This window comes from Cyclopterus lumpus, chromosome 22 (genome assembly GCF_009769545.1).
Source record: "Cyclopterus lumpus isolate fCycLum1 chromosome 22, fCycLum1.pri, whole genome shotgun sequence".
NCBI lineage: Eukaryota > Metazoa > Chordata > Actinopteri > Perciformes > Cyclopteridae > Cyclopterus > Cyclopterus lumpus.
Genome location: NC_046987.1, coordinates 8,353,645 through 8,381,508, shown reverse-complemented (window position 1 = coordinate 8,381,508; position 27,864 = coordinate 8,353,645). Strand labels below are relative to the sequence as shown.

General features: G+C 43.1%; 2 protein-coding genes across 2 annotated transcripts; both read left to right on the top strand.

Moving 5' to 3' along the window:
* The first annotated feature begins 1,114 nt into the window (after nucleotides 1-1,114).
* On the top strand, nucleotides 1,115-13,460 carry si:ch211-195o20.7 (cytospin-A). Its single transcript, XM_034525176.1, has 12 exons — nucleotides 1,115-1,469; nucleotides 2,009-2,101; nucleotides 3,772-4,374; nucleotides 4,589-4,641; nucleotides 9,281-9,801; nucleotides 10,186-10,282; nucleotides 10,373-10,427; nucleotides 11,135-11,195; nucleotides 11,391-11,487; nucleotides 11,579-11,695; nucleotides 11,775-11,834; nucleotides 11,961-13,460. Exons 2-12 carry the CDS (start codon nucleotides 2,062-2,064, stop codon nucleotides 12,048-12,050), a joined length of 1,794 nt encoding a protein of 597 aa, XP_034381067.1. The 5' UTR covers nucleotides 1,115-1,469; nucleotides 2,009-2,061; the 3' UTR covers nucleotides 12,051-13,460.
* A 10-nt stretch (nucleotides 13,461-13,470) lies between these two features.
* On the top strand, nucleotides 13,471-26,513 carry cd109 (CD109 molecule). The gene is made up of 32 exons (XM_034525175.1): nucleotides 13,471-14,360; nucleotides 14,550-14,701; nucleotides 14,788-14,816; nucleotides 14,914-15,147; nucleotides 15,245-15,373; nucleotides 15,492-15,531; nucleotides 16,013-16,094; nucleotides 16,178-16,274; nucleotides 16,393-16,489; nucleotides 16,576-16,685; nucleotides 16,785-16,976; nucleotides 17,194-17,298; nucleotides 17,382-17,444; nucleotides 18,053-18,223; nucleotides 18,313-18,465; nucleotides 19,122-19,191; nucleotides 19,357-19,441; nucleotides 19,526-19,643; nucleotides 19,976-20,089; nucleotides 20,245-20,463; nucleotides 20,594-20,735; nucleotides 21,309-21,482; nucleotides 21,628-21,709; nucleotides 21,834-22,065; nucleotides 22,530-22,704; nucleotides 23,344-23,534; nucleotides 23,637-23,792; nucleotides 23,885-23,950; nucleotides 24,620-24,759; nucleotides 24,911-25,067; nucleotides 25,901-26,003; nucleotides 26,110-26,513. The coding sequence occupies exons 1-32, from the start codon at nucleotides 14,281-14,283 to the stop codon at nucleotides 26,295-26,297; spliced, it is 4,146 nt and encodes a 1,381-aa protein (XP_034381066.1). The 5' UTR covers nucleotides 13,471-14,280; the 3' UTR covers nucleotides 26,298-26,513.
* Nucleotides 26,514-27,864: the final 1,351 nt, after the last annotated feature.

Sequence of the window (27,864 nt, the reverse complement as noted above, 5' to 3'; positions counted from 1 at the left end):
GTTTGCTGTTGGAATAAAAATACAGGGAATGTGTGAAGGCACAGTATTAAATCTGTTAGCTTGTCGTGTGGGTGTCACACATCAGTGCTCATTCGTGTTAATCTCCAAAGGTCCACAAACTCGACTTCAGCTGTGTCCATTAACGAAGAGATTTGTTCTGTTAGCAATACAATGAATATTTAATGAAAAGACGTTCAAGAGATTTACGAAATAAAAGCACTTGGCAAACACGCTGCGCCCCAGTTGCACTTAGTCACACCTGTGTGTCTGGTTGTTTTTGTACTGTGTCGTGTGATGAAGTTGTGCTTTTTGTAACAACAAATAAACGTGTTTTTAGTCAAAGTGCAATTCATGCTGTTTTGCTGTAATTAAGCTGATTTTACAACTTTTACAACAGTTGAGTCATTCAGTTGTGTAGATTTTAGACTTCAGATACACAAACTTCCAGTGTTTCACATGATGGCTCGTCTCTGTTATTAGGGTAAAGCGTTTCTTCATTCTTCATGTCTTGGCATCCACTATCACGTCATTGTAAAGTGGTGGTTTGTCCAAAGAGCAGTTGCGGATACTGATATTGATGCCTTAGACTTCATCAAGTAAACAATATACAATTATGTTTATTTATAAATTGTATTTGTGAACATATATTTATTGATATTGTCCCCCCCCACCCCCCGCAATGGAGTCACGATTAAACGGCCTATTCGATGCCATCCTTACAGATTATTTTGAAATGAGACGATGTGTCACATTTCTGATGACAAGAAAAGAGACAATTTAAGTGTTAGAGTATATGAAACACCAACATCAATCAAAAGTTATCATCACCATTCACAGACTTGGTTCCTCGTATCTTAGTCAAAAGGATTTGGCCCCACACATTATATGAGAACATCTGAATCGTTTAGTGTTTTAAAAACATGTGGGGCTTCGTATTGTGTTAGTGAATGGGTCAGTGGGTCAACGGGCCGTGAGTCAGCCTCACATTAAGTCAAGAGCCACCCAACAACATCCCAGAGGCAACAAGTGGCTGCTGGCACGGTCCAACGGCGCCCTCCAGTGGACACATCCAACAGTGCCATCTGTCACCGATGTCTTTTTGGCCATTAGGGGTTGTGTGTTTTGTTGTTGTTGTTGTCCTCGTTATTGCTGTTGCTGTTGCTGTTGTTGTTGTGGTTGTTTTCGTTCTTTGGTTCGGTGTGCGTATTTCTATCGATGTTTTGTCTCGTTTCCGGCAAGGAGGAAACGCCAGTCCCCTCTCCTCTCCTCTCCTTTCCTTCCCTCCTCTCCTCTCCTCCGTGAGGACGCGCTGGGCAGTGCGGACACGAAGAGTTTCAACCAAACCGCGAACAAAAGGATTTGGGAGTTTAGCTTTATATTTTCATTTTTGTTTCCGCTTTCAAAGGGTTGGTATGCGCTTCTCATTGCTCTTCGACCTCAGCGGCATCGCCTTTTCAACGAAGTTGAAAGTACGTTGAGGTTACTTCTCTAAACACGAGTTTCAAACTCTTGGATGCTTAAAGCGGGCAGTTAGCGCGTTGGAGTCGATGGCGTTAGAGACATTTTTAAATCGAAATAGTTTCGCAAACTTTGAAGTTACCTAGCTAGTTGATTCGATGTTGCTCATTTCTCGTGGCCGGTTTTCAGTCGGATGTGTTACCGTGTTTGTTTGTTGCTTCGGTTGTCACGTGCGGAGTTCCCCCGTGAACTCCACCATCAACTGTAACGGCTTGAAGGTGACCTCAGTGCAGAGCTGAGGTCACTGAATTATTTACCTGCGGGATAACGGTGCACGCTGGCAGTGCATGACTTCATCCATCGTGTGTGTGTGCGTGTGTGTGTGCGTGTGTGTGTGTGTGTGTGTGTGTGTGTGTGTGTGTGTGTGTGTGTGTGTGTGTGTGTGTGTGTGTGTGTGTGTGTGTGTGTGTGTGTGTGTGTGTGTGTGTGTGTGTGTGTGTGTGTGTGTGTGTGTGTGTGTGTGTGTGTGTGTGTGTGTGTGTGTGTGTAGGTCACTTTGGTCTGAAAGAGCAACAAGCACCTGCAGGGCCCCATCAGTGCAGAATGGGTAACTTTTCCAGCAAGGACGGCCATGGACCCACAGGTAGGTCAACACACACACACACAGGGGGAGACTGTACGAAAGAGGGGTGGATAAGCAGCGATCAGGATATTGGAGACAACAAAAGGAGAAGTGTGTTTGTGTGTGTGCCGAGCAGCAGCAGGAATCTTGGCAGCCCTCCTGTGTGTTGCACAGTGAGTGGTCATTCTCCTGGCGTCCCTATGTGATTCGTTCGGGCCAGCTGTGATGAATCGGCAGAATTCCCCGGCTCGGCACAAGGGTAGAGGATTAATCATAGGGGGCCTAATGCTATCTGACACACAGACACAGACAGACCTCAATTGACACACGCACACTCAAACAGTCAATTTACCACCCGTGCGCATGGTTGGACCAACAAAAAGCAGAGGTGGCATGAGAAAGACAATCCTGTCACACCTTCCCAATGATTTGGTTTGACGGCACACGGAAAAGGGAAAAACACTTAATTTTACTAGCAGTGAGGTTTTTGTCCAAACAAGGAATAGGAGGAAAGAAAAGAAGGATACAAGATGCCCAGTGGTTCCCATAGCTGTTAAAGTTATTATTAGTGGCATGCTGTTATGGGCGAAGCAGCGCTGAGCCAAAAGAGTAGAAATCTCTTGTGTTATTGCTATTGTTTCAAGTTCTGGAAATGTATTTGCGGCTGCCTGCTGCAAATTGGTCTATGTATGGGAGACATTTGTCCTCTGTGTGTGTTCCTGAATTTGAAGAATGAATGTCGCACACAACATTGTGGATGAGTGGCCCAAGAGGAATGTCTGTATTAAAGCATTCATCTTCAGGGGCCCGGCCTGGATGTCTGCCGGCCTGGTCACCTCTCTGAATGGTGTGTTCAGTGTCAACATGCCAGACCAGTGACCACTCATCTGGGTTTTTTTTTCTCTACAGTCTTTAGTTTCTCAGTCAGTTCTTTCAATCCTGTTTTGTTGTGTTTTATTATTCATAACTTTAAAGCCTTGTTACTTCACTTGGACGTTTGACCTTCACTGTGCAGATGATGTATGTGGTTTGACACTCTTTTACATTCATCTGCTGAAAGAGGAAAGTGTTTCCGTGTCCCGTAAACCTCATTTTAAAACAAGCAGGACTTTGGGAGCCAATCGCAGTCCAGTATGCAACGTACACGCCAAAATACACTTAGAATAGACATTGGATCAGTGAAACACGAGACCTAGTGTTTGACTTTCCAAATAAGACATATTTGCATATCCATACACTATGGATTTTTCCATTAGGGGAGAAGGAGTAAGTGTCATTTTAAATGAGGCAATGGCACTTTTACCAGAACAATGATATCTGCCAAAGTGTTGTTAACAGCATATTATAAACTATATAATTTATGTTGGGGGTAAAAAGAAGTCACGGTTTGGTTTGAATGCCGCTTTTCGAAGTTTGTACAGTGGGAAAATAAAACAACAAATGCAGAAGTATTCTTTTATTTTCATTGAAAGATGGACATAATCCTCCCGCTCTTGTAAATACAAAATCTGAGTTGCTTTTGCCTCGTCCCCGTGATCGACACATCCGGGTGACGTCGTGGATTGTGCGACCGTGACTGTATGGTGACAGTTAGGCCCAACTAACAAACCACTAAAGCCTTAATATATGTATATCTCTTGATGGGGTTTTAAAATGCATTTGCTTTTCTTATTTCATCCGAATTCATTTAGGGGCCCTTGGGGATGGTTTCCACACTCCTCCTGCTTCTCCACAGAGTGATGAGCCTACTCCTATGCCCCCCGGTGTCCCCCAACTCCTTCACCCTACCTCGCCTCAACCTTCCCCCGGAGCACCAGTTTCATCGCCACCTCCAGTCCCAGTCCTTGCATCCAGTGGGAAGAAAGAACAGCCAAGCACCAAACCGAGCACTTCCAGTGCCGCTCCTGAATGGAGGCCTCCTCCACCAGTCAGTTCAAATAGCTTTACCTTTGGCCCTGGAGTTATCCCACTGCACCCCAAGTCAGGAAGTACTGTGGGTAAAGGACATGCCGCTTTGGGGAGGAATGGGGGTCCGCCTACTTCCACCCCTCGACCTCTGGCCTCCCAGGGGAAGACTGTGTCCAGCAGCCCCACAACGAGCCCCTCTTCTCTGTGTAGTGCCTCACCTGTGGTGGGCAGCTCTTCTGGGCAGAACTGGGGGGAAAGGGACAGTGGTCTGAGTCAGTCTTTACTGCCGGCTCAGGAAGCTGGGGAGGAGCTGGAGAAGCTGCTGGAGGAGTGCAGGTCAACATTGGGTATCACTGCCAGTCAGGACGGGGCCACCTACACTGCAGGTAAGATCTAATACAATATACTTTATATTCTGACGATTAATAATATTCAGGTCTGGAACATTTTTAGTTTGAGCACTAAAACTCCTCATTTCATTGTGGGCTTGACATTTCCCTGCATTGAGAAGGGTAAATCCATTTCCATGACATTAATTTTTTGGTGGTTGTATTTGATATGCATGTGATGTCTTCTGACATTTCCGTATCCTTCCCTCAGAGATACTGACGCGTCTACTGACAGAAGTGAAGAGTTTGAAGAGTACTTTACAGGTGAGTTGCCCTAGAAATTTAGTTTGTTTTTAAATAAGATCATGGTATGATAATGGCCATTCACTAAACCCCTCCCCCGAGCAGCGGTTGTCCATTTAGCAATTATAGCCTCTTAATGCTTGTATAGTTTTTGGTCTCTCTGCGTTGAAGCGGTCTACATCGAGCTAACGAAGGTTAGCATGTCCTGCTAATTAGCGTACTGCCAATACTACTGTCATGTATGTAGCCATCAAGTGTTTACTGAAGACTCACTTTGTCAGAGAAAATGCCTCAGTCATCTAAAAGTTGTAGTTTTTCAGTTTTCCTTTCAAAGTTTGTCTTGCGTTTCCCACCTTTTCCTATCTTTAGTGCTAGTTTTCAAACGAGAAAAAAGCCTTTTTGCCAACACAATACGGTGTATAAGTACAGCAATGTAAACAGGAAGCCACGCACTCCAATTCTACATCAGTCCGAGTAGCGCTTGTGACCTTTCATCCAGGAGATGACAGCAGTACAAGCCCTGCCACCCTCCACCCCCCTCTATCACAATAGGCCTGAGACTGGGCCCCTCTGGGAGCTGCAGCGTTGCTAATGGGCCTCTTCCTGTCCTCTGCTTCTCCTGAGAGGCCCAGAAGAGGAAAATCTTTGAGATTGTCATCTGTCAAAGTTTTATTTTGTCGTTTTTAATTGTAGAGTTGATCCTGGATAGTTGCATATGGGTGTGGCTACGTTTGAAATGTTAGCAGGACACCTGTTTCCTTCCTTATTTTTGCCACTTTTTGCCACTATTTCGTATTGAGCCACTATTGGGTTCCAAACCCAAAGCAAAAAAATGAAGAAACCATGCACGATAGGAATGTAAATTCTGTAAGCATTCTTCAGTCCTATTGCTCGGGCGTTCCATGCTCTTATGAGCGTAGTGATATGCTGCGGTAATTTCCTGTGCGTCGTTTGTTCCAATTTCTTGACCCTCCCTTATGAGGATTGTAACCAGAGGCTCCCAGCTTCCTCTAAATCTGCCACAGATTACAACAGCTGGAACCTTACAGTGGAACCGCCTCCGTCAAACCCCATCTCTTTTCTCCTCCTTCCTCCCCCCTGTGACTGTCCTCACTTTTACTACTTCTACTTTTTTGAATTGTTTTAATTGTTATACTGCAACCAAGTGTCATGTACTCCTCCACCCCCCACTTCCTCGTCAGCTCTTTCCCTATTTGATATTCAATCCCTGTTTTTCCTTCCTCTTTCCAACATCCCTGTGAGGGACCTGGAAATATCAGCCTTGCACCGGCCAGCTGAACCTCAGAGAGACTGTGGTCTGCCACTGAGAGGTAGCCGTGAATTAGAAATCGGGGGCAATCCAACCCTCTGTTTACATGGGCCCTCGGTAGGGCAATATAAGCCTGCAAAGCTCAACTTTTATGAACCCTCTCGGTCTGCTCTGCTGTCCTGGGAGCCTTTCTGTGGCGAGCAGAAGAAGGGGAGTGCAGTGCGGAGGAGGGGTTCACATTCGGCTGTTCAGGAGACAAAACTTGTTTTGTGCTGTGTGACGAGATCAGGGGGGGGGGGGCGGGGGTTCGCGCAGTGACTGACCTGCCATGTGTTTTTGTGTGTGCGCTCCACGTGAGACAGAAGACTCTCAAACTCTCTCTCAGATGCATTGAAAGTCTTGGCTGGTGCGATTGTTTTTCAAGCTTTGTACTGAAGTCTCCCTCCTCCCTCCCTCGCTGTGTTCCTTCATTCCCTGATTCTGTCTGCGACTGGGAACTGACCACTCCTCCCTGAGCACAAGAACCCAAAACAATTACCCTTCAACTATTGCTGCTCCTCTCTATCTCATCCCTTCCTTCCGCTCTCTTCTCTCCCCCCCCCCCTCTATCTCGCTTCCTCACCTCTTAAGTCTTTTCCTTGCCTTCCACCCATCTTTTCATCTGACCCCAAGTTGCTTCGGCCTTTATGGCTTTAGCTCTGACGTCCTTTTTTTTCCCTGTTTAATTTAAGAAGTCATTATTCTTCCAGTCCCACTCTGTCAGCTAAGCCTTTCCTCCGCACCTCTTCTTCAGTCTTCATCCCTTTGTTCCCAAACGCTCCTGTCTTTCTCTGTCTGTCCGCAGCCATAATGTTTTCCTGCTGTACTGGATTTAAACTGAAAGCACATGATTACCCAATGTGCATCGAACTACGAAGGGTATTACGCGATGTGCCATCTGTCTGTGCTTATGTGCACCACCAGTCTTCAATTGTCTTAACCAACAAAAATGAAAACACTCGTTCATGTCTGGGTAGTGTGTGTGAGGGGGGGGGGTCAAAGTTGTGTTCCCTCCCCCCCTGGAGATTTAGTCGATCACAAAGTCCTGCTTTGCTGCTTTGGAATCAGTTCCAGGTGAGCGCTGCCGGAGATTTACAGGAATGATCTCCTGGTTGCCTCTGCTCTCTTTCCCTCCTCGCTAGGCTGCTCCAGGAACTCAGAAAAGGCCCGGTATCCGGAGGCCACGGAGATTGTTCACGTGTAGAATTAAGATTTAGTGTGTTTGGGGGGGATTGGAGGAGGGGGGGGGGGGGGGATTGTGTGCGTGCCGTGTCCAATTTGCAGCGATGAGTAAATGGCTGTGACATGGGACCCCTTTCTCTGATGTCTGCGGACATTTAGATATGCAGCTTGAAGGCGCTACCAGGCTATTTTCATGTGCCAGGAGGGGGGAATTTGCCCGTTTTGTGAGCGTGTGTGTGACTGATATAGAGGAAATGAAATGTCCCTTAATAGCTGTAACGGCGTAATCACCCACTTTTTTTAAATGCACACCACAGGCATTGGAAAGCTACAGAGAGGAGCCATTACGGAGCTGGGATGTTTCCCCAAGTATGTAACAGAACGACTGGGTGTGGAGGTGAACTAGGGACAGATGGTTAGAACACACACACACATGCACACGCATGCACGCGCTGACACAATCTCCAAGTGTGCTGGACCCTTTCCAGGAATTGTCAGAAACTCAGATGTGCATTGTGTGTGTGTTTGTGTGTGTGTGTGTGTGTGTGTGTTGGATACCATATCTGGTCTAGCAGTGGGGCACTAGGTCAGCTCTTGAGGGAGTACGAGTGTGTGCTTGTGTCTGACAATCTACACCCTTATCTCAGTGTGACCCTGATGAGCACTCCTTCCTGTTTCCTTCAATAGACATGCTCCAGTTGGAGTCATGTCCAGATAACGAAGACTCTGTGCAGACAAGCTCCTTCAAGTCCAAATGGGTGTATTACTTAATATAGAAGTTCTGCAAACATGGACCACGATGCTCCTATTCATTTGACATGCGTGTCCAGGGAGGCTCCAGCTTACCCCTGTGTAGATGTGTGTGTGTGTGAGAGAAAACGTGTAGAGGTGTGTGTGTGTGTGTGTGTGTGTGTGTGTGTGAGAGAGAAAACTGAACAGTTTGGTAAGAGAATATGGGAGGCGTATGTGTGGGAGAGAAGAGGATAATATGATATGTGTGTGTATGTATGTGCGTGCAGTGTAATCGAGTCCAGCTGTGGTCTTGAGTCACCGGTCAGACTTGGCTCAGATATTGCCTCCTCCTCCACATATCCATCCATTCTTCATCTAATTACCGACCTTCCCAACCGCTGCGCTCCTCCGCACTCCCTCACGTCTCTCTTCATGTCTCCACAGTTTTAACAGTATTAAATCTGTGCCTGATTTTAATCACTTTTTCCTTTTTTTTCTTTTTTCTTTCTTTCTTTCTCAATCCCTTCCCTCTTTTCGTGATGATGGTTGCTTCACATTTCTTTTAATGTCCTGGTATCTTTTGCCATCTGGCTTCATTGGTTCTGAGATGTGTGGGGCAGTGTTTCTGCACGTCTCAGGCAATAATACGTCTGAAGAAAGAAAACTCAGCCCGCGTTAGAGTAATGGCCTTTACACACCAAGGGCTTTTTGTTTGGGCTTTTGCGCGATTTAATTTGTATGTCAATATATTTTTTCAAACAGATTTTTCTCACGAGTAGCTCACCCAGAATGCAAATATTACGGCGCGCAATACTTCTTTCCCCGGAACAAGGTTGATTTTTCTGAAATCTTTTTTTTTTCCTGCCCGTGTCTTTTTCTCTAAAAGCTGAGAACATAATCCTGTCGATGTTTTAGATGACATGAGCATAACCTTTTGGCTCACAATTCAGTTATGCCTCATTAGAGTGGACTTGCCAGCTCCCATCCTCTCTGCTTGCTGAAGCTTGTCGCTCAGTTCAGTTTAACCTTGTCCCCTAATGAGGGTCAAATGGTGAATTTGATTGTTCATTTGATTATTGTCATTGTCCGCTGAGAGTTCAGCTATGTTTGTTTTGGCAGTCATTTCAGTTTAAAAAGTGTAATCATTTTCTGTGCTTTGTTATTTAGTGATTGTAAAAAATGATTTGCAGTTGCCTGTTTGTACTGTGATCAAAACAAAATGTCTTTTTAAAAAGTGATTTGGACCCAGAAGTAAATCTGAATAAGGAACAATGTCTGCTTCTGGATGTTCATATGAGTTGATTGGTTTAGGCGACCATCTACATCTACCTCATCTTTTAGGAACCACAAATGTCAGTCTGTGCTCATAGAAAGCGTCATCGGTCAGTTGGAAATGCAATGTTCTTCACATAAACGCTCCTATTCTTTCCCTTCGAGACGGAGCGGGGGGAATGGCTGCAGTTTCAGGCTGACCTACAGGTGGCGGTGTCGGTGGCAGACCGCCTGAGAGCCGAGGCAGAAGAAGAGATGACTGCGCTCCGAGCGGCGCACAAAGACGTGGAGAGGGAGCTGGCTGCTTCCCAGCAGAGACAGAAGGAGGCTAATATGCAACTGGTAACCCTGAGAGGGGAGTTAAAGCAGAACAGGCAGAGACTGGCTACTCTGGCCCAGGCTCCATGTCAGGAGCCAGAAAGGCCCAATGGAGAAGCAACCAACAGCTCCGAGAGCAAAGAAGGGACCCAAAGGGGCAGGGAGAGGGGGCTGTACAGGCTGGGGCGAGAAGGAATGGAGAGTGGGAGTCAGAATGAATCGACGAACAACGTCGTGAGCGAGGATGCCAGAGCAGACTGTAAAGGTGTGACCAAGCATTACCTGAGAAACGTGACCAATAAGGATAGGAGCGGAGAGGAGGTGCGATCCAGCGAGACGCGAAGGACGTTAACCTCAGAGAGGTCAAGGTGAGGTAATCCGTTTGACCTTTGTCTGACTTTTTGGGGAATACAGAGGAACACACTAAAGCATCATTTTGTGTGGCACTTACATTTGTTCTGACAGTCAGCTACTCTAAACTAAGCCCAAATCACATTTTTGGTCTCTGACGTAGCAGTGGCAAATAAATAACAATCACCAAATTTGGTCAGGACTGTGATAGTTGTTTTGTTTGACTGTGTTGCACAACTGCTCAACCCACAGGCGTTCTTGGGGCCACTTGAGGACCATTTGAACAGCTTTATCTCCAGCTGGAGCGAAGTGGGACACCTGTCTTATAAAACAATGCCATTAAAGATAGTTGGTTTGGTCTATCTGGGCTGTTCTCCTAACTGTGTATTGTACCGTTACAGAAGCCTATCCAGGTTGCCTGCCCCCTCAGGCTCCCCCACCATGCAGAATGGAACTTCCCAGCCCCACACCGCCTCAACTGGTGGCCCTACAAACAAGGTGAGACACTTTATCTTGAGGAGGATCCTTCCGTACGCCATGGCTTGCTGAATTTTGACTCAATTTGGATGAATCTTGTCTGTTTTATAGAACTCTGGCCGAAGAAGTCTGGATTGGCAAGACAGCCGGTCAAGCGCCGACACAGGTGTGGTTTTTTATTTTTCATTTTCACTTCGGCGACCTAAATACGTCAGGCTCATCACACTGCTGACTGCACAATGAGCTGCTGTACATAATAACAATAATATTAATTGTTTCCAACAAGACTTTGTAAGGCTGTGGTGGGTGAGGGCTTGAGAAGAACATTTTGTACATTTTGAAAATGAAATTCATCAATCTGGTGTACTTTGAAAGGCTAGATCTGTGAAGCACTTTGTGCTCTTGTAAACAATTTTGGACATTTACTTTGCGCTTAGTACTGCGGTACTTTGCTTGAGTATTTCCATTTTAACTTTACACTTCTTGTCTGAGAGAAATGGGGACTATGTTTAGCTGTAAACTAAATATATATATATATATATATATATATATATATATATATATATATATATATATATATATATATATATATATATGCATGCTAACAAAGTCAGTGGAGAAAAAACATGTGAACAATGTAGGATTTAAGATATTTACAAATGTCTTAGAGGAAGGAGATGCATTAATTTCAATCAATTAATTTGAATGCTATCGTTCTTCAGACACTGAACGTCAACCTTACAGCTTGTTCTGCTGCCACCAAGTGGTCGAAAATCAATCAAAGCTGCTTTAAACATGCAGAAAATGTACGTTAGCATGTTGAAGGGTGGAGTCGCTAAACCGCCCTCCTTCCACCGCTGCCTGTCTTTACAGGAAAACGTGAGGAGTCTCTAAACAAGTACAACTCTACCCTCACGGAGCTGCCTCCCACCAAGTGAGTTGTCACACATCCTCTCGCACGCCGACAAACCATTTCACCCAAGAGAGCGGCCCAATTGCTGCTTCCTGTGTGAGACTAATGGACAGGAAAACCTGCTCCTGTAGTGTTCAAACCAAAAAGCTCCTCAGCCTTTCACCTTGTTGTTGTTGTTGTTGTTGTTGTTGTTGTTGTTGTTGTTGTTGTTGTCAGGTCCCAGAATGGTTTCAACCTGCTGCTGCGTCGCCATGGAGGCTCAAAGAGAAACTCTCTGCTCCGTTGGTGTCAGAGCCGAACACACGGCTACAAGGTGATCCTGGACATGATTAAGTGGGCAACATGTACAAACAATGTCTTCTCTTGTGTTACCGTAATCTTTTCTGTCTTTTCCCTCCCTGCAGAATATCGACATCACCAACTTCAGCAGCAGCTGGGCCGACGGTCTCGCCTTCTGTGCCGTGTACCACACCTACCTCCCCTCACACATCCCTTACACAACGCTCACTCCAGAGAACAAGGTAGGAAACCGTTCCCGACACGGGACCAATACAAGTGATTTACGGGGTTGAGCTTATCGATTCGTTCTTTGCTTCGTAGAGGGACAATCTCAGCCTGGCATTCAAAACAGGAGAGACTGTTGGGATTGCACAAACCCTGGTATGCCTTGGTGTCTTTTCTAATTGAAACAAATCATTTTACAGCAAAGCCTCATCTGTCGTTTCTTTGACAGATGCAAGGTGGATTGTTGAGCTCATGAAGGTATTTGATATCTTTGCTCCATAGACGGTAGAGGAGATGCTGAGAGCAGGAGGTCCTGATTGGCAAAGGGTCCTGAGCTACGTGGAGAGCATCTACCGTCACTTTGAGATGTGACTGCTGCAGGTATACTGACTTGTATAGTGATCCTGAGAGAAGGGATCCTTAAGGACTCTCCAAAGGAAACAATGTTAGTTGTGATGGTTCCCTGAATACTATAATATACCTTTTCTTGGAAACTGGATAAACTTCTGTTTAAGATACAATTTCCTGATGAAGACTTCATGTCAAAACATAAAAGAAGTCTTGCAAATTTCAATTTGCGCCTGTGGATTGATGTCCCATCTGCTTGTTAAAAAAATCTCCTCTGACCAGAAGTGTTTTGTTGCCATTGTCCTATTAATTCTTATTTTTTATATACATTTAATCAGCTGCCATTTCACTTGTATATCAGTATGAAGTGATAATTCAGACACCGTGAAAGTAGATATCTTATCAGACCAACTGAGAAGGAAGGGAACACCTTTTTTTTTTATTGTTATTAATACACATTTGACATGTTGTAGCTTTTAAAACACTCATCATTCCTTAATCACCATAGGCTTTAAGAATACGTGGATCTTTTTGTATGGCATCCTGATGAGGAAGGCGTATGTATAGGCCGAGTTGCTGTAAATGTCTCCACACTGGTACGCCACTGGCCAAAAGTACTGTATAACATCATGTCCTTTATCGAGTCTGTAACAGTCCTTAAACTGGTCATTGTTTTATCTGCCAATGTGTTGTGCCTTTTAAACTTGTCTGTGATGCTCTGCAAATATTCTACTTCTTCCTGGACCTTTTTAGCGCTCTGTAAATATGCACTTTTGTCAACACCTTGTTGGTGTACGAATGTAATAATGTACAGTTACATAACTGCTGGAGTCGTCTACAGGCTCGCTAGGAATCAAGTAGAAAGGCTGCAGACCAGTCAGACGATTTGTCAAGTTCAAATTTCTGTTTTGAAAAACAGCGTGTGTTTTCCAGCAGTAACTGAATGGCAATGAGCAACATCTGAAAAGTGCCTCCATGTTAGCAAAAGAGTGCCAATGCTGTCTGGGTGCTCGGGGATGTGCATTAACGGAGTGCCATGAAAGCAAACTCCAGCGGACACAGGCTTGTGCATCATCTCACGACACACCTGCATCCTGACACTGAGAAACCGACTAACACGTTACCAAAGTACCACCATCGTAAAACATGTTTATATGTAACTAGTGTGAGAAGAATAATACCAAAGAAATAAAATGTTAATATGAAGCAAATAATACTGTGTGCGTATTGTGTAACCCAGTGACTTCCAAAGAAAAAAATGTGAGTATTTTAAACACTTCATAGAATGAAAAGACTGAGCGTAGTAAAGTATTCCCATTTCAGGTTCATTAAGGTTCTCATTTGAGTTGGAACAGGCACAGCTTGAAAGTGCGCGCTGGCCTTGACTTTACTACCTCCTGCTGGTGAAGAAGAGTTGATGGCTTCATTGTGCCTGTGTCATCGCGTTCCTTGGTGAACATTTTACTTACTACTTAGAGGTTAAAACATGACCCCACAATGTCAGCTCATCCCCTCCCTGCTGCTATTTTGACACACACTTTTATATATAATATTAGATATAATTAATTATTATAATAATATTTAATTAGATATGATATTTGACGTCTCTTTTTTTTCCAGTTCGAAATGAACGGTATTTCCGTCACTCAATAACACCCCGCTGTTCTGTTATCACAAAGTAATTAAAATACCACATTCACCACCTAAACCCTAACCCTATGAATTAGTTTTTTCCGAGGACGCAGTATAAAGTAATAACATGTCTCCAAAAGCAATACAGATTAAAATAGCAGCGGTTTAGTTTTCACACAACATGTAAAGAATAAAACTCTCAGGTGGTTTTGTGTCACACAGTGCACACCAGGTCGTGTTCTTTCTGACATCCAAGACGTGCTTCCTTCATTATGGATAAACACCAACGTCTCTCTCTCTGTGCTGTGGACAGGCCGGGATTGTCAAACCCTAAAAAAGACAGATGAGACGCATCCCCCCTGGGCAAAGGGCGTTAAGAGTGTGTGAACTCCTCCTTTTGTGTGTGTGTGTGTGTGTGTGACAAAGAATATACGTGTGATAATATGTGTGTGTGTGTTTGTGTTTGTGTTTGTGTATGCATGGGAGTGCGCCGCCACGGGGCGCTGGCGGACAGACAGGAGGAGGGGTTTCTTCACTCGTAGGTCCGGGTCACTTCACGAAACGGTCGCTGTCAGTTGTCTGAACCGGGCGTTGAACGTGTGTCAAACCGAGGACCAGCAGCATGGATGGGATCTGGGCTCTGGTTGTGTGCGCAGGAGTTGTGTGTTCGGCCGTGCCCGGTTGGACCCAGGACTCATCCAGGTAGGAGACGTAGTCTGTTGTTGCAGTCTTAATCACTATAATAATGCAGTGTTTAAAATATATATATATATATATATATATATATATATATATATATATATATATATATATATATATATATATATATATATATCATGCTCCAATTTGTTTCACCAGTCTATAACAAGCCATTCTTCTTCCTTCTAATAGGACATTGTTTCTGATCTCAAGTCCAGAGGTGGTGCATGCTGGGACACCCACTTCGCTGGCTATCACTGTCCTTGCTGACTTCCCTGGCAGGGTGACTGCTGAGGTGGCACATGGAAACACCAGAGTTGCCCAAACAGAGGACTTCCAAGGAGGTGATACTGCAGTGAGGGGCTAGGGGTTAATTAGCAGAATTGACTTTTGACTTTTTAGAGAGCTAAAGTATCGTTTTGTTTTTAAGGGTTGACCAGCGTTCTCACACTGCCTCCTGTGAGTATGAATGGTTTATTCTTTACCAATGAGAGAATACTACTTGTTTAGCCTGATATCACGTATGAGTCTAAAAATGCTGATGCAATCGCTCCAGATTCTTGGAACGACAACTGCGGATTCCCCCTTAAACTTGACGGTGAGGGGCTACCGAGAGAACAATCTCATTTTCACCAACACCTCAACCCTCCGCTTCAGCCCCAGGAATGTCTCCACCTTCATTCAAACGGACAGATCACGCTACCAACCAGGCGACACCGTCAAAGTCAGAGTTGTGTCTGTACAGCTGGATAACCGTCCGTACAAAGGCCGAGTGGATATCTCGATACAGGTAGGCCTTTTATCTTAAAGAACAAAGCCAGAGGATCTTTTGCCGGGTGTTGTGTGGTGGTGGTGAGGTTTGACTGACATTCTTTTGTCACGCGCAGGATCCCAGAGGGAACATTGTCGACAGGTGGGAATCCACAGGGAACCTGGGGATTGTGTTGTGGGAATTCAGTCTATCCCAGACCATCCCAAATCCTCTTGGACAGTGGGTGATCACAACCACAATCAACGTAGGGTTGAAATGAACAACGACTTCACCTGTTGTGCAGCATGCTGTTTAAAACACCGCTCATTGAGTTGAATAAGAACAGCGTCTTTCCATTCTACCTCCCATCCTCTTCCCTACAGGGCGTCATTGATGCGAGAGCCTTTACTGTGGAGCATCACGGTAATAGATTTATCAGTTTATTACAGTATTTTTTATTTATTTTTGCCAAACCACTTTAATTTATTTTGTATAGCCCAAAATCACAAATTTGCCTCAGAGGGCTTTATGTAGACATAAGACCTCACACCGGCACAGGAAAAACTCCCCCAAAAGTAACGGTATCGGGAAAGAGTAATAGCAGTGCAACTATAATAATAATAATAATAATAATAATAATAATACCAGCAGAGGATGGCATGTTAAGTTGGTCTATCAAGAGCCAAACTATCTCAAGAACTATAGATGGGCGTTTAGAGTTTTATTTTGTCAATGTATTGATGTAATGTATTGATGGAATAGAAATTCCAAACAGGTTTACAAAGTGCCATTGACTGTATGTTAGCTCGCGAGTTCCTTGCTGGAGACCCCTGCTGTAGTCTCTTATTCTGCTTTGTAAGGACACTTCCTGCCACTCCCCTCGTTTTCCTGTCTGCTGTTGCAGAGCATCCTCACTTCGAAGTGCTTCTCAAGACGCCTTCACAGGTCCTCGTTGGAGATGACATATCAGGATCAGTGAGAGCCCTGTGAGTTAAAATAACTCATGCAAATCAATAACTTCACATGTACTCGTATAATGCAGTACTTTATTTATGTTTTCCCCCTCTAGGTACCCAAGTGGACAACCTGTGCATGGAACACTAACTGTCTCGGTCACTCTGGTGCCCGATGCTGCATCACCAATCACGCTAACGCAAACTAAATCGGTGAGGTTGTTAACGTAGCTCGTTTGTGAAAGCTTACAGTGAGTACAGTACGTATACTGTACATACGTCCATATACACACCAAACGGCGTCGGCTGACTGTTGACCGTTGCTTTTCAGATCTATGGGTCAACACAGTTTTCCTTCAGCAACGCTCTGCTTGAAGGAAATAGTGGCGGTGTACATGTTGCTGTCTGTGTCACTGACAACTCCTCAGGTGAGATATCTTTTGAAACCATGTCCAGTTAAGCGTCCCAGTTGCCCCTTCAAACCATTCTGTTGCATCATCTCTTGTCACTCAAGGAGTTAGCGTGAAGCAAACTGTTGAGGTCCAGCGCACGAGGAACACTTTCCAGCTGGCGTTCCATGATTCGGCCCCTACACTAAAGCCGTCTTTACTCTTCGCTACGAAAGTGGGTACATTATTATTATTATTATTTATTCTGTTTATTCAACATCTATTTTTAAACTGATGTTCCAATTTCATTTCCTTCTCTGCGTCTACCGCACAGCTAAGGATCTCTAGATATGACAGAAAGCCGCTCGGCGCACAGGATCTGACTCACTCTGCTGTGATTGAAGTCACTCAGACGACATCCACGATGAATACTGAAGCTACAACTCTGACACTTGCAGTGCCGGAGGACGGGAACATCCACGTTCAGTTCAAGTTACAGGAGCGAGTCGGGAGGCTTTTTATCAGGGTGAGTATCTTTGATTAACAGCACATGGGATGTGGGTCCTCGGGGAGAAGCAGTTGCGTAGTTTCAAGGTAGAACTTCAGTAGAGTTTGGGGCAAACTTCCCCAGATTATGAAACAAGTTAATTTCTTAATTTTTGAGAAACAAACATCAGCAACATGCATTGATAATATATTTTATGAGGTTCAAAGGATTATGTATGTTCATATTTGACGTTCAGGCAAGGTTCCAATCCAGTGAGGAGACTCTGACTGTCGACATCAACCACTCGTCTCCGAGTGGCTCCTACATACAGATCTCCCCAAACGACACCTTACCTGCACAGGTAGCTTAAACATATAAATTAAGCAGTAGAGGATGTTAATTATGCAACTGTGTCATAAACCATGCAACATGTTTAACTTTCAGATTGGATTGCCTCTTCAGATCGATGTGAAGAGCACCTTTCAAACAACTAACCTGCACTTTGTGGTACGTTTGGTCAGATGTATATCAAATCACACAAATAAGAACACCTGGCATTTCTGATCTGCAATAAAGACATATTGCATATCTACACGAGGAACCTTAAAGACAGAGTGCTGTTACACTTTTAGAAGTCAAATGAGCTTGATCACATTTATCTCAGGTTCATGGATTAGGGGTAATGCTTTTATAAAAGTTCTTTTGAGTTTGATGTAATCATTTTTCTGGCATTTTTGATTTGAAACAATTTGAGTATATTGTTTTGCAAAACAAAAGCAGAAAACAAACTGACCTTCAATATATAAATAAATAAATAAATAAATATATATATATATTTATTTATTTGACATTTATTTATTACTTCCTTACTTTGGGGCTTGTAATCTCACAAAATATGTTATTATTTTTATTATGAGCTGAATTATAATTTGTTTTTAATTTGTGTTTTGTATACGCTCCGAGATGATGTTTTCATTTGGTATCGCTTTGCTAAAATACTGTATGCTACACAGAATGCAAATCTATAGATCATTACAGGAATGTATGGACTTCCCTGTGCTCATAGGAAGAAGTTTGTGCTCAAAGAACAAATACTTTCATGGTTGTTCTTCCAGGTGAGCTCTAGAGGTCAAGTGGTGGCCGCTGGGACAAAGAATGCCTCCTCTTTTTCTCTGACCCCAACAGTGTCCTGGTCCCCTGAGGCCTGCGTCACTGTCTACTGCATCCTCTCTGACGGAGAGGTCACCATGGACACAGTGTACATCCCCATCAACCAACACAACTATGTACTTTCATTTTGTCGTATTATTCTAACAGTTGCAGGATTCTCCCGGACATGTGTGTGTGTGATACTGGGTGTGTTTGCGTTCATCAGGGCTCTCTGAGCTGGAGCACTGACAAGGCTCAGCCGGGTGAGCAGGTATCGCTCACCGTGACGGGGCTGGAGCCGAGATCCAAGTTGGGAATCGTGGTGATGGGGGCGCATGATGACGCTCCGCAGGCTCACCTCGACTTAAAAGTGGAGCAGGTGTGACGACCCGTTTTTATTTTGCCGAAGTCTAAAGGTTGAAAAGTTGATATCTTCAAACAGAAGAGCAAAACAGCATCTCTGAAACTTCACTTGTTGGCTACTGTTAGATTTGCTTCATTTCTCTTTGCCCCTGTCTTCCCCAGTCTCCTCCTTCTGTTGTAAACACCCCGTCACATACTGTACGGCCATTCAGTGTGCGACCACTCAACCGGTTAGTCTGGGTGTAACCCATCTGTCTGCTTTGTTCGGAGATGACTCTGCTGTTTGTAAGAACTGGTAACTTTAGTGTGCTGGGTCCAGGGCCTGAGGGTTATTGATGGATGCAAGGTGGAGGAAACAAAGCTTCAGCCCAGTGGGCTGTCTCGAGATGACCTTTCCCCATCTCCAAAGCACAGTATTGTGTCTGGAAGAAGAGACCATTTTAACAAGCGAGATCTCCTCGGGCTTCTTCAGAGTTGAGACTGTTTTGCTCCTTCCATCACCTGCTGAGACATGACCTGTATTATACAGTATTGGTGCATAATCTGAGAGCGGACTTCTCAGTACAGGCTTTTCATGCCTGTGTTCCAAAAACTCCCTTTAGCTGTAATATTAGCAGCTAATGTAACAGATGTACCATTGTTTTCATCTTCTTTGTATCTTTCTCACCACAGGAATGTAATATTAGGATGCTGACCAATGCCAGACTATATCAGAAAAAGAAGCCTGATGGACCTGAACAAGGTATGATAATAAATAGCACGCTGAGTCAATGTGATTATTTTGTATTATAGCATCTACATTCTATTTGGAGTCCCTCTTGTGGCCATTTAGCATTTTGTCCCACAACTTCTCCTGAATTTGATCTTCATCTTCCGATACGGATCTCTTCTCTCTCTTCTTCTTAAGACAGAGATGACCTCACGGTAGATAAGTATTGGAGCCATTGGATGGATGCCACTGAATCCTTGCTATGGTTCGACACTAGTGTTACGTAAGTGCTGAAAGGTTCACATGCTGGTAACTCAAATGAGTGTTCAGAGATGTGTTCAGAGACTTTGTCTGTCACTTCTATCAGTAATCAAACGTGGACCAGTGGGAACATAGCGGTGCCAGATGGCGTTGCGTCTTTGAGAGCTTTTGCACTGGTGATGTCGGACACCCTGAGCCTGAAATTCACTCCTGTGCCACAAAAGGTAAATACACATTCACTGTGGCCTCTATATATCAGTGGTTCTCAAATCTAATTGTTTCCTTTTGCAAAAGGGACCTTGTGCTTCTTTGTTTGTACTGAAAAAGGTCAAGGAGACACAGGGAGTGATTTGATTTCTTTCCCCTTGGTGTCACTCTAAGAGTCTGTTGGCTTACTTCATTTACTGTCTTGTAAGCAAACAATAACAAATATTCGCTACAAAGAATTGCAGCTTTAACAATGTTCAAGGTCGTAAGCCTATTGAGCCCTGTTTCACAACTTTTAATATCCGCTGCAGAGTTGCTTTTTAATTGGTTGATGTTCTCTTATTCACAGCTGACCGTGTCCAAAGATTTTTCCTTGACTCTGGATTTCCCATCATACCTAATCAGAGGAGAGGAGATTGTGCTGGAGGTGAACATCATCAACCATTTAGAGCATGACATAGAGGTATGGAGGACTACATTGGTGGTAAATCATCTGACCTGCAAAGTATTACTTTACTCTCTAACTGGTGATTTATTAGTGTCTCCCACTTATCCCTGTAATGTATGGCACACATTAGATGTGACATTCTTTGTTTTAAAAGAAGTCTCTCTCAACAGGTAATTGTTCTGTTAGCCCAGAGTGAGGCCTTCGAGTTTGTTTTGGCAGACAAAGGGGATGCCTCTGTGGTAAATGCCCAGAAACTCACCATGGGGAGTCATGTGGCTGCTTCAGCGCTGTTCCCTATAAGGCCTGCAGGTCTGGGAGAGATGGAAATATCTGTGGATGCCGTATCCGCGGAGGCCTCAGACAGCCTTGTTTGGAGAGTGCTTGTAAAGGTGTGGTATGATGGAAACAGTGGATAATATCCAATAATAATACCCAGTAAAAAAACAATGTGTATTTTTGCATTGCAACGTTCTACGTGGCATGCTATTGATCCTATAAATAACTTCAATGTTCCCGTAGCCTGAGGGAGTTGAACAGTCCTTCACAGAGAATCTGTTCCTGGAGATGGCACCAACAAAATACAACAGCTCCAGATCCGTCTCCTTCTCCTTTCCACCAGATGTGGTAGCGGGCAGCCAGAGGGCCCATGTGACATTGGTCGGTACGTCCACGATCCTGTCCTCCCTGTTGTGCCAGTGGCAGTTCCGTTTTAGTGCTCTTCATGTTTACGTTAAGTGAATTAGGCATGTGTAATATGTGCCCTCATTTTCCATTTTGAATAGATGATGAATTTGGGTATTTGTCCTGAAAGCATTTGCGTGCTGAATGTTGAAGAATGGGAATGGTGGACATCAAACGGGAATGTTGATGGCGGGCAGATTCTGAGCAGCTGTCCGGCTGTTTGACTTGGCTCCTTTCAGGTTGAGGGATGTTGGGATTTTGTCATAGTTTTCCTCAGTTGGAACCACATTTGTGGTTTCTGTACTTGTTGTGATGGTGAGCGTTATCAAAACATCAACATTCAGCCTTTTTGATGGTGTTCATTAGTTTCTTTTCCATTCTTCCATACTTTGTAATTTTAAGATTTCTTAATTGTAGTATAGTAAAGGTAGGAAACGTTATAATAATTCCCAGCACAAACACCGTCTGTCCCCTTCTAGGTCTGTTCAGTGTGAAAGCTGTTCATGAACATGTGCAACAGTTAAATCCTTCCCTCATGTATCGCCTTACACAGGTGATATCTTGGCCTTGTCCATCAGCAACTTGGATTCTCTGGTTCAGATGCCTCTTGGTTGTGGGGAGCAGAACATGATCCACTTTGCTCCATGTGTTTATGTTCTCCAGTACTTGGACAATTTAATTGGCAATAAAGAGATCAAGAACAGGGCTCTGGGCTACATGATGGAAGGTAAGCAGCCTTCAGTCAGACAATCACAGTAAATGTACTGTATATAGTATTAATCCATGAGTAAAGTTAGTTAATGTGCTCCTCAGATGTAATGGGGCATCTTTTGGGCGATGCTTTATTGGGTTAAATCTGAAATTTGTTCTAGGATATCAGAGACAACTGTCCTACCAACGAGACGATGGTTCATTCAGCGCTTTCGGAGCCAGCGACACCTCTGGTAGCACATGGTAGGTCACCAGTGGAATGGCTGCAGGCCAAAATGTGTCGTATTTAGAACATTTATTTTACTCAATCATCACTTGTGTTGGTTTCAAAGGACTCTGATGGTGCCTCTCCTTTCTGTGGTCCCAGGTTGACGGCCTTCGTGCTGAGGTGCTTCCTCCAGGCTCAGCGCTACATGCAGGTAGACCAGAGTGTCCTGACCAGAGCCATGACGTGGCTCTTGAAGCACCAGGGGCCCCAGGGTGAGTTCAGTGAGGTGGGCAGGTTGATCTCCACGGAGATGCAGGGAGGACTGGATGGTGGTTCAGTGGGACTCACTGCCTACGTACTGATGGCACTGCTGGAGGACGACAGCTATGCGGTGAGTCAGGGGAATTTGTGTGAAAGTTGCATTATGGGATTTGAAAAACAATTACAAACTCTAGTGTATATCATATATTTGGCAAAGAAGTCAATTGATGGACAATCATAAAACTCACGGATTGGAGCAAACATAAGATACAGACCCCTTTGTTGTTTGATTATAGCACCGAGCCTACAAGGCTCCAGACACATTTTTCTTTTTTGCCACCGTCTAAAAAAAATAGCAATTTAGCAAAAACTCTAAATGTTATCCTTTTATAGTAATTTATAGTGTGGGTTTTTCTTCATGAAAAAAAATCAAATAATGTATTTTTATTCATCTAAACAATTCTTGTTTTAATTATGTAACAGTTAAACTGTTTAATTAATCCACTAACGGTGACGGGGGATCCGTGAAGATCACTGCTCGACAATGGTCCGTTACACCACTGGCTGATGGTGGTGATCTTTGTCTGTGTGAAGGAAATGTACCCGGGCAATGTGTCCCTGGCTCAGAGGTACCTGGAGAACAAAGTGTCCAGTCGCGCGGTGGTCAGTAACTACAGCCTGAGTCTGGTGGCCTACGCCTTAGCTCTGGCCAGTAGTCCTGTGGCGGGCGCTGCCCTGGATGAGCTCAGCAGGAGAGCCGACTACAGAGGTAATGTAGGAGTTTATTTCATGGTCAGCAATGTGCAAAAGTCACATATCTACTTAAATACCTTCTTATAATCATTATACTTGTTGATACTGCGTGCATTAAATCCAATGAAACTACTATGATTTAGATGATATGTTGGACTAGAACTATTTAGGAGTTACAAATATTTGATATCAATAATAGAAATGAGGTACCCTGATGTTTAATAGTTAAGAAACCATGAAAATGTATAACTCTTTGATCAGCACATTCATTGTGGCAAAAAAAAACAAAGGTTGCTTTCAAATATCAATGTCAAGAGATGTCGTATGCCATGTTTGGGGATGACTATGGGCAAATGTTTTTCTGCCCACCAACGATGAAAGAAATATTCTGCTGAAATATAAAATACAAAACATGTTGCTTCATGCAACCCTGAAATACTAATGGTTGATTTACAGGCTGCTACCATAACAAAAAAAGAACAATTTGTAGATGGTTACTGTATTGTGCTAGAACTTGTGAGTGGCTGAGGTTTCAAAATGTCTACAAATTGGAAGAATGACAACAAGAACGTTTCAGCGCTTGCGTTTGTGTGATTTTAGGTTTTTGTTTTTCACAATAAATCTGATCCCGTAAGACGTGACTTTTGTTCCAAAGATGGAGTCATGACGTGGGCATCCTCTGCTGGCCTGGAGTCACATGACTGGCAGACGCGCTCGGCACAGATCGAGATGGCCTCTTATGTGCTGCTGGCTCTTTACCGGCGTGGCAGCTTGGTGGAGGCCATTGAACTGTTGAAATGGTTAAGCAAGCAGAGAAACCATTTGGGAGGCTACGGGACGACACAGGTGACACCACGCCTGCTGTCGCTGCTCGAGGAACTGAAATGTACCTGGAAATAAAATGAAGACCCGTTTTGTTATAAAATACACATTATAAACCTTTCTCAGGACACGGTGGTGGCCCTCCAAACCCTGGCTTTTTACGCGGCATTCAGCGGCGCCAACGCCATCGACCTCCGGCTCAACATATCTGCTCCGGCGTCTTCATTTGTGTCACTTTTTAGCATCAACTCCAGCACCTATCTGACGTGTCAGCGCCAAGAGGTAAGAGACGTGGGTGATACCGTACTTAGTGTGCCATACTGTTGTCATCCTGGACTTTCTTTGTTTACCTTATTTTTCTTTGTGTTTCTTAGATCAATTCTGACAAAGATCTAAACCTACATATATACATGGAGGGAAGAGGATTTGCAATATTTCAGGTACAGTAATACACTGTTATTCTTTCCATGTACAGTCATTACATTATTTATGAATGGTAAAGTACAGATTTGATTAGTTTGGCACTTCAATATAGATTCTGTATAAACAATCCTTGTTAAAGGAAAATGTAACACCACAACCTCCCACAATGCAGCAACGTTTCCATCCTTCAAACATGTTCAAGTCAACATAAAACCTGTTTAACGACTGTAGCATGACCATAATAATAATAATAACACCGCATTGTAAAGGCTAAATGTAGCATGATCATGGACTCCCAGCAATTAACATCTGGAACACATACAGTAGCTTGAAGTCCTTTATTGTCTCCGGATCAGATCACTCACAGGAGGACTTTAGTGAGAGGTTAATCTTTTTATTATGTTTAATATTACAAACCACCAATTATTGTTTATACTTCCATGATTCAATGCTTTATTGTTGGAACAAATACAGAGATGCAATCCTTATTTCATTTTTGCTTTATGGAATGGAGATATTTCTATCACTGTACTGTTGTTGTGACCTTGAGGCATTTTAATTTATTCATCTTCATTACAGATTCATACAATATTTTGCCGGGGTATCAGGCAGTACAGTAAATTTAAGCTCTTCACCACTAAATCTAAAGTTTTTACATTTTTAAACATGTCCATGAATCCATCCAGATGAATGTCTTTTACAACTTGGAGACCAAAGCTTTTTCACAGAAGCTGCAGCATACCAAAGACGAGGAGGCTTTCTCATTAAATGTTGATGTTACTGTTGAAATGGACCACAATCACATGCTGTTATCTATATGCACGGGGTAAGTACCTCAATGTCAAAATTAATTTATTTTTGCAAAAATATGCCTGTATTTCTGATTTCATTCATATTTTGTAGTTTACGTTGTCATGCCTGTCAAATTTCCTGCAAGACAAGGCACTATAATCCTGTACATCTGACTTGCCCTCTAGGTTAAAGGACAGTCAGGTGATCTCTCATACGGGCATGGTTATATTGGACGTGGGCATGCTCAGTGGTTTCAGTCTCTCTCCTGGAGCTGCTGCCCCGACGGATCTTATCAGAAATGTGGAGATACTTCCTGAGAAAGTCAGCCTCTACCTAGATACAGTAAGTGTTTCAGCATGTCTTCATTTCAGGGTCAGGCATGACATGTTGAGTGATGATGACCACATCGTAGTTTTATTAACTTAAACTTAAACAATCTCATTGGTCGGATTGATGATTGGACCCCATGAATCGAGGCAGAAGAACTGTTTGACTAACCCAAACCATATCTCTTTGGGTTTTTGGCCTCTACGTTTATTATTATAGTGCCTTTAAAACTTTCATTATTTCTACTGGCCAGCATGGGGCGACTCCTCTGGTTGTACAGAAGTCTATGAGAACATGGCCCTACTTCTCACTTGATGTATTACCCTGTAAACATTACGTTATGGTCTCACTTGCTAGTTTTTAAGTCTTCTTAAATAAAGTGCAATGTTCATTCAGTATATTATGGTCCCATTTAGAGTCAAATACACAATAAATCAGGGTATGCTTTAGGGCGTGGCTACCTTGTGAGTGACAGGTCGCTAACAGAGCATTGTCCGTTCTGGGAGGTGTCCGTGCTTTCATTTTGTAACTTAAACTCTAAAAAAACAAGACGACCACAGCAAAAACACTGATCTTCATGCTTCAAAACAATAGTCCACAAACCAATGGGTGACGTCACAGTGACTATATCAATTTCTTATATACAGTCCGTGGTCTGCAAAGAACCACACTTTTCTTAATAAGTACCTTTTTAAAAAGTGTAATTGAGGAAGAGAATGTAGTAGGCTACCCTAATTTAAAAATAAAAACAACTATTACCTATACTATTACCTGTACATATTCACAAGAAATGAACGAATAAGGTAAGTAAATGTTATATTGTGTCACTTTTCTGGTCCCATTTGCAGCTTAACAAGTCAGAGATTTGTATCAGACTTCCGCTCATCAGAGATTACAAAGTGGCTCGCGTACAGGATGCTGTGGTGCAGGTCTACGACTACTATGAACCCAGTGAGTACGGTTCCAGTTCATTCAATTCTGCTCTGGCTAACTTTTCAGTGATATACACACGCTATCATGTACTGATTATCGTATAATTCTTTACCCCATCTCACAGCGAGAAAGACTATGAGAACCTACAACTCCGATGCTCTGCACAACATGAATCTGTGCTTCTTCTGTGGTGAAAAGTGTGATCTCTGTAGGCCGGGAATCACCATCACCGTGCTTTCTCACTCTGTGAGCAGCGCCACCTACGGCTTAATTTGCATATGTCTTGGAGTCACTGCTTCTTTTATGGTGTAGTCTAATTAGAATGAATTATAGCGAAGATATAATTAGATATAATTAGCACAAATGTTAATATGCACTGGATGCAGTCAAATGTGTATTTCTGGACAAGTGATTGTAATATTTGGAGGCCTGTTTGCATGCTGCTCTTTTGCTTAGTGCCTTCTACTGTTTATGAAGTATTTTGTTTTATTTCTTGTAAGAATTAATGACGAATTACTGTCTTTGGAAACCGATCAGTCAAATTTAATCTATATACTTGTATTTTTGGTTCAATAAAAAAAATATACACTAGAAAACAAATAAAAGAGCGTCTCTACTTGGGTCATGGAACCTGCCATTCTCCAACGTGGTTTCATGTATCGACTGGAATGAAAGCTTTGATAAATAACTCATGTACAGTTGGCAGCAGAATAAATAAAAATGGGTCCTGCTGTCACCACCTCAGAACATGCAGACATGTTAAGCTGCAAGAAGTCAGAATAAGATTTATTCTACAGGCCTGCTCTGCTTTTCAGGGTTTAATGTGTTTTTACTTGTGCTGATATAACTGAGTTTGGATGTAAATATGGCAAAAAAGAAAGAAAATGCCCCTTAAGATCATTTTGAGTGATATATATATATATATATATATATATATATATATATATATATATATATATATATATAATCTACCATTCCCCTCTGACACACCACGAAGCTTTGAACCAAAGGAATGCAGACTGATCTGGTCGCACACATGTAAGTCATCACCGGATCGTAATCGGGCCTGACGTTTTTTAAGAAACAGGAAATATGAATGTTGTTTCTACGATTTTCAATCTACTGTGTTCAAGCCATGGTATGTCATTTTGTACAACATAAACATTGTACACCATGTTCACATGACCAAGATCAGAGATCAATAATTTAAATATGGAAGTAACAGCAATATTGAAGTCTACTTTCCTCCAGAGCTTTGATCTGAACCTGACTTTTTACCTTTTTTCTAGGTCAGACTCACTCCAACCGTGTGTGTATTTTAAAGAAAATAAACCAGTCGTGTTGATGTTTTGTATTTTAATAGTGATGCATGTCGGGTTTTTATGTGTAAGATGTTTTATAATGCTCGTTGGGGAAAGCAACTTCCCTCAAGGGGCAATAAAGCGTTTTGTTCATGAGCAAAATGCAGACATGGAATGAAGTTGAGAAGACAAGTTGTTGCACAAAAAAAACAAACGTCAACACATTTAAAAACACTTCATATTAAATGGTTCCAACTTGTGAGAGGATCTCCCACACTTGCTTCTCTTTCTTTATTCCTTCAAATTAAAAAAACGTGAAAACGAAGTGAATCCTTCAATAAAGACAACTGGCCACAGAACTGTGGCATGAAAAAAGCTCCAGATTTACAGCACAGACAGATCCTGTGCCTTTTCTGAAATACAGTAAAGTTACTGTGAACATGTTGGGAACATGTTGGAATATCCAACATTTTGACCATATGTGAAGACAGTGTGTCTTGCGCTTATTCTCTACTCACATGTGTTCCTGTCATAAAACTTCACCTTATATAAGCATGTTGCTCCAACTGAAACTACAC

Coding starts and splice junctions, on each gene's coding strand:
- cd109 (XM_034525175.1), top strand. CDS start 14,281: ATGGATGGGATCTGGGCTCTGGTTGTGTGCGCAGGAGTTGTGTGTTCG. Junction 16,686..16,784: donor CTTTACTCTTCGCTACGAAA/GTGGGTACATTA, acceptor TCTACCGCACAG/CTAAGGATCTCTAGATATGA. Junction 20,090..20,244: donor ATTTAGAGCATGACATAGAG/GTATGGAGGACT, acceptor CTCTCTCAACAG/GTAATTGTTCTGTTAGCCCA.
- si:ch211-195o20.7 (XM_034525176.1), top strand. CDS start 2,062: ATGGGTAACTTTTCCAGCAAGGACGGCCATGGACCCACAG. Junction 11,488..11,578: donor GCCGAACACACGGCTACAAG/GTGATCCTGGAC, acceptor CCCTCCCTGCAG/AATATCGACATCACCAACTT. Junction 11,696..11,774: donor CGCTCACTCCAGAGAACAAG/GTAGGAAACCGT, acceptor TTTGCTTCGTAG/AGGGACAATCTCAGCCTGGC.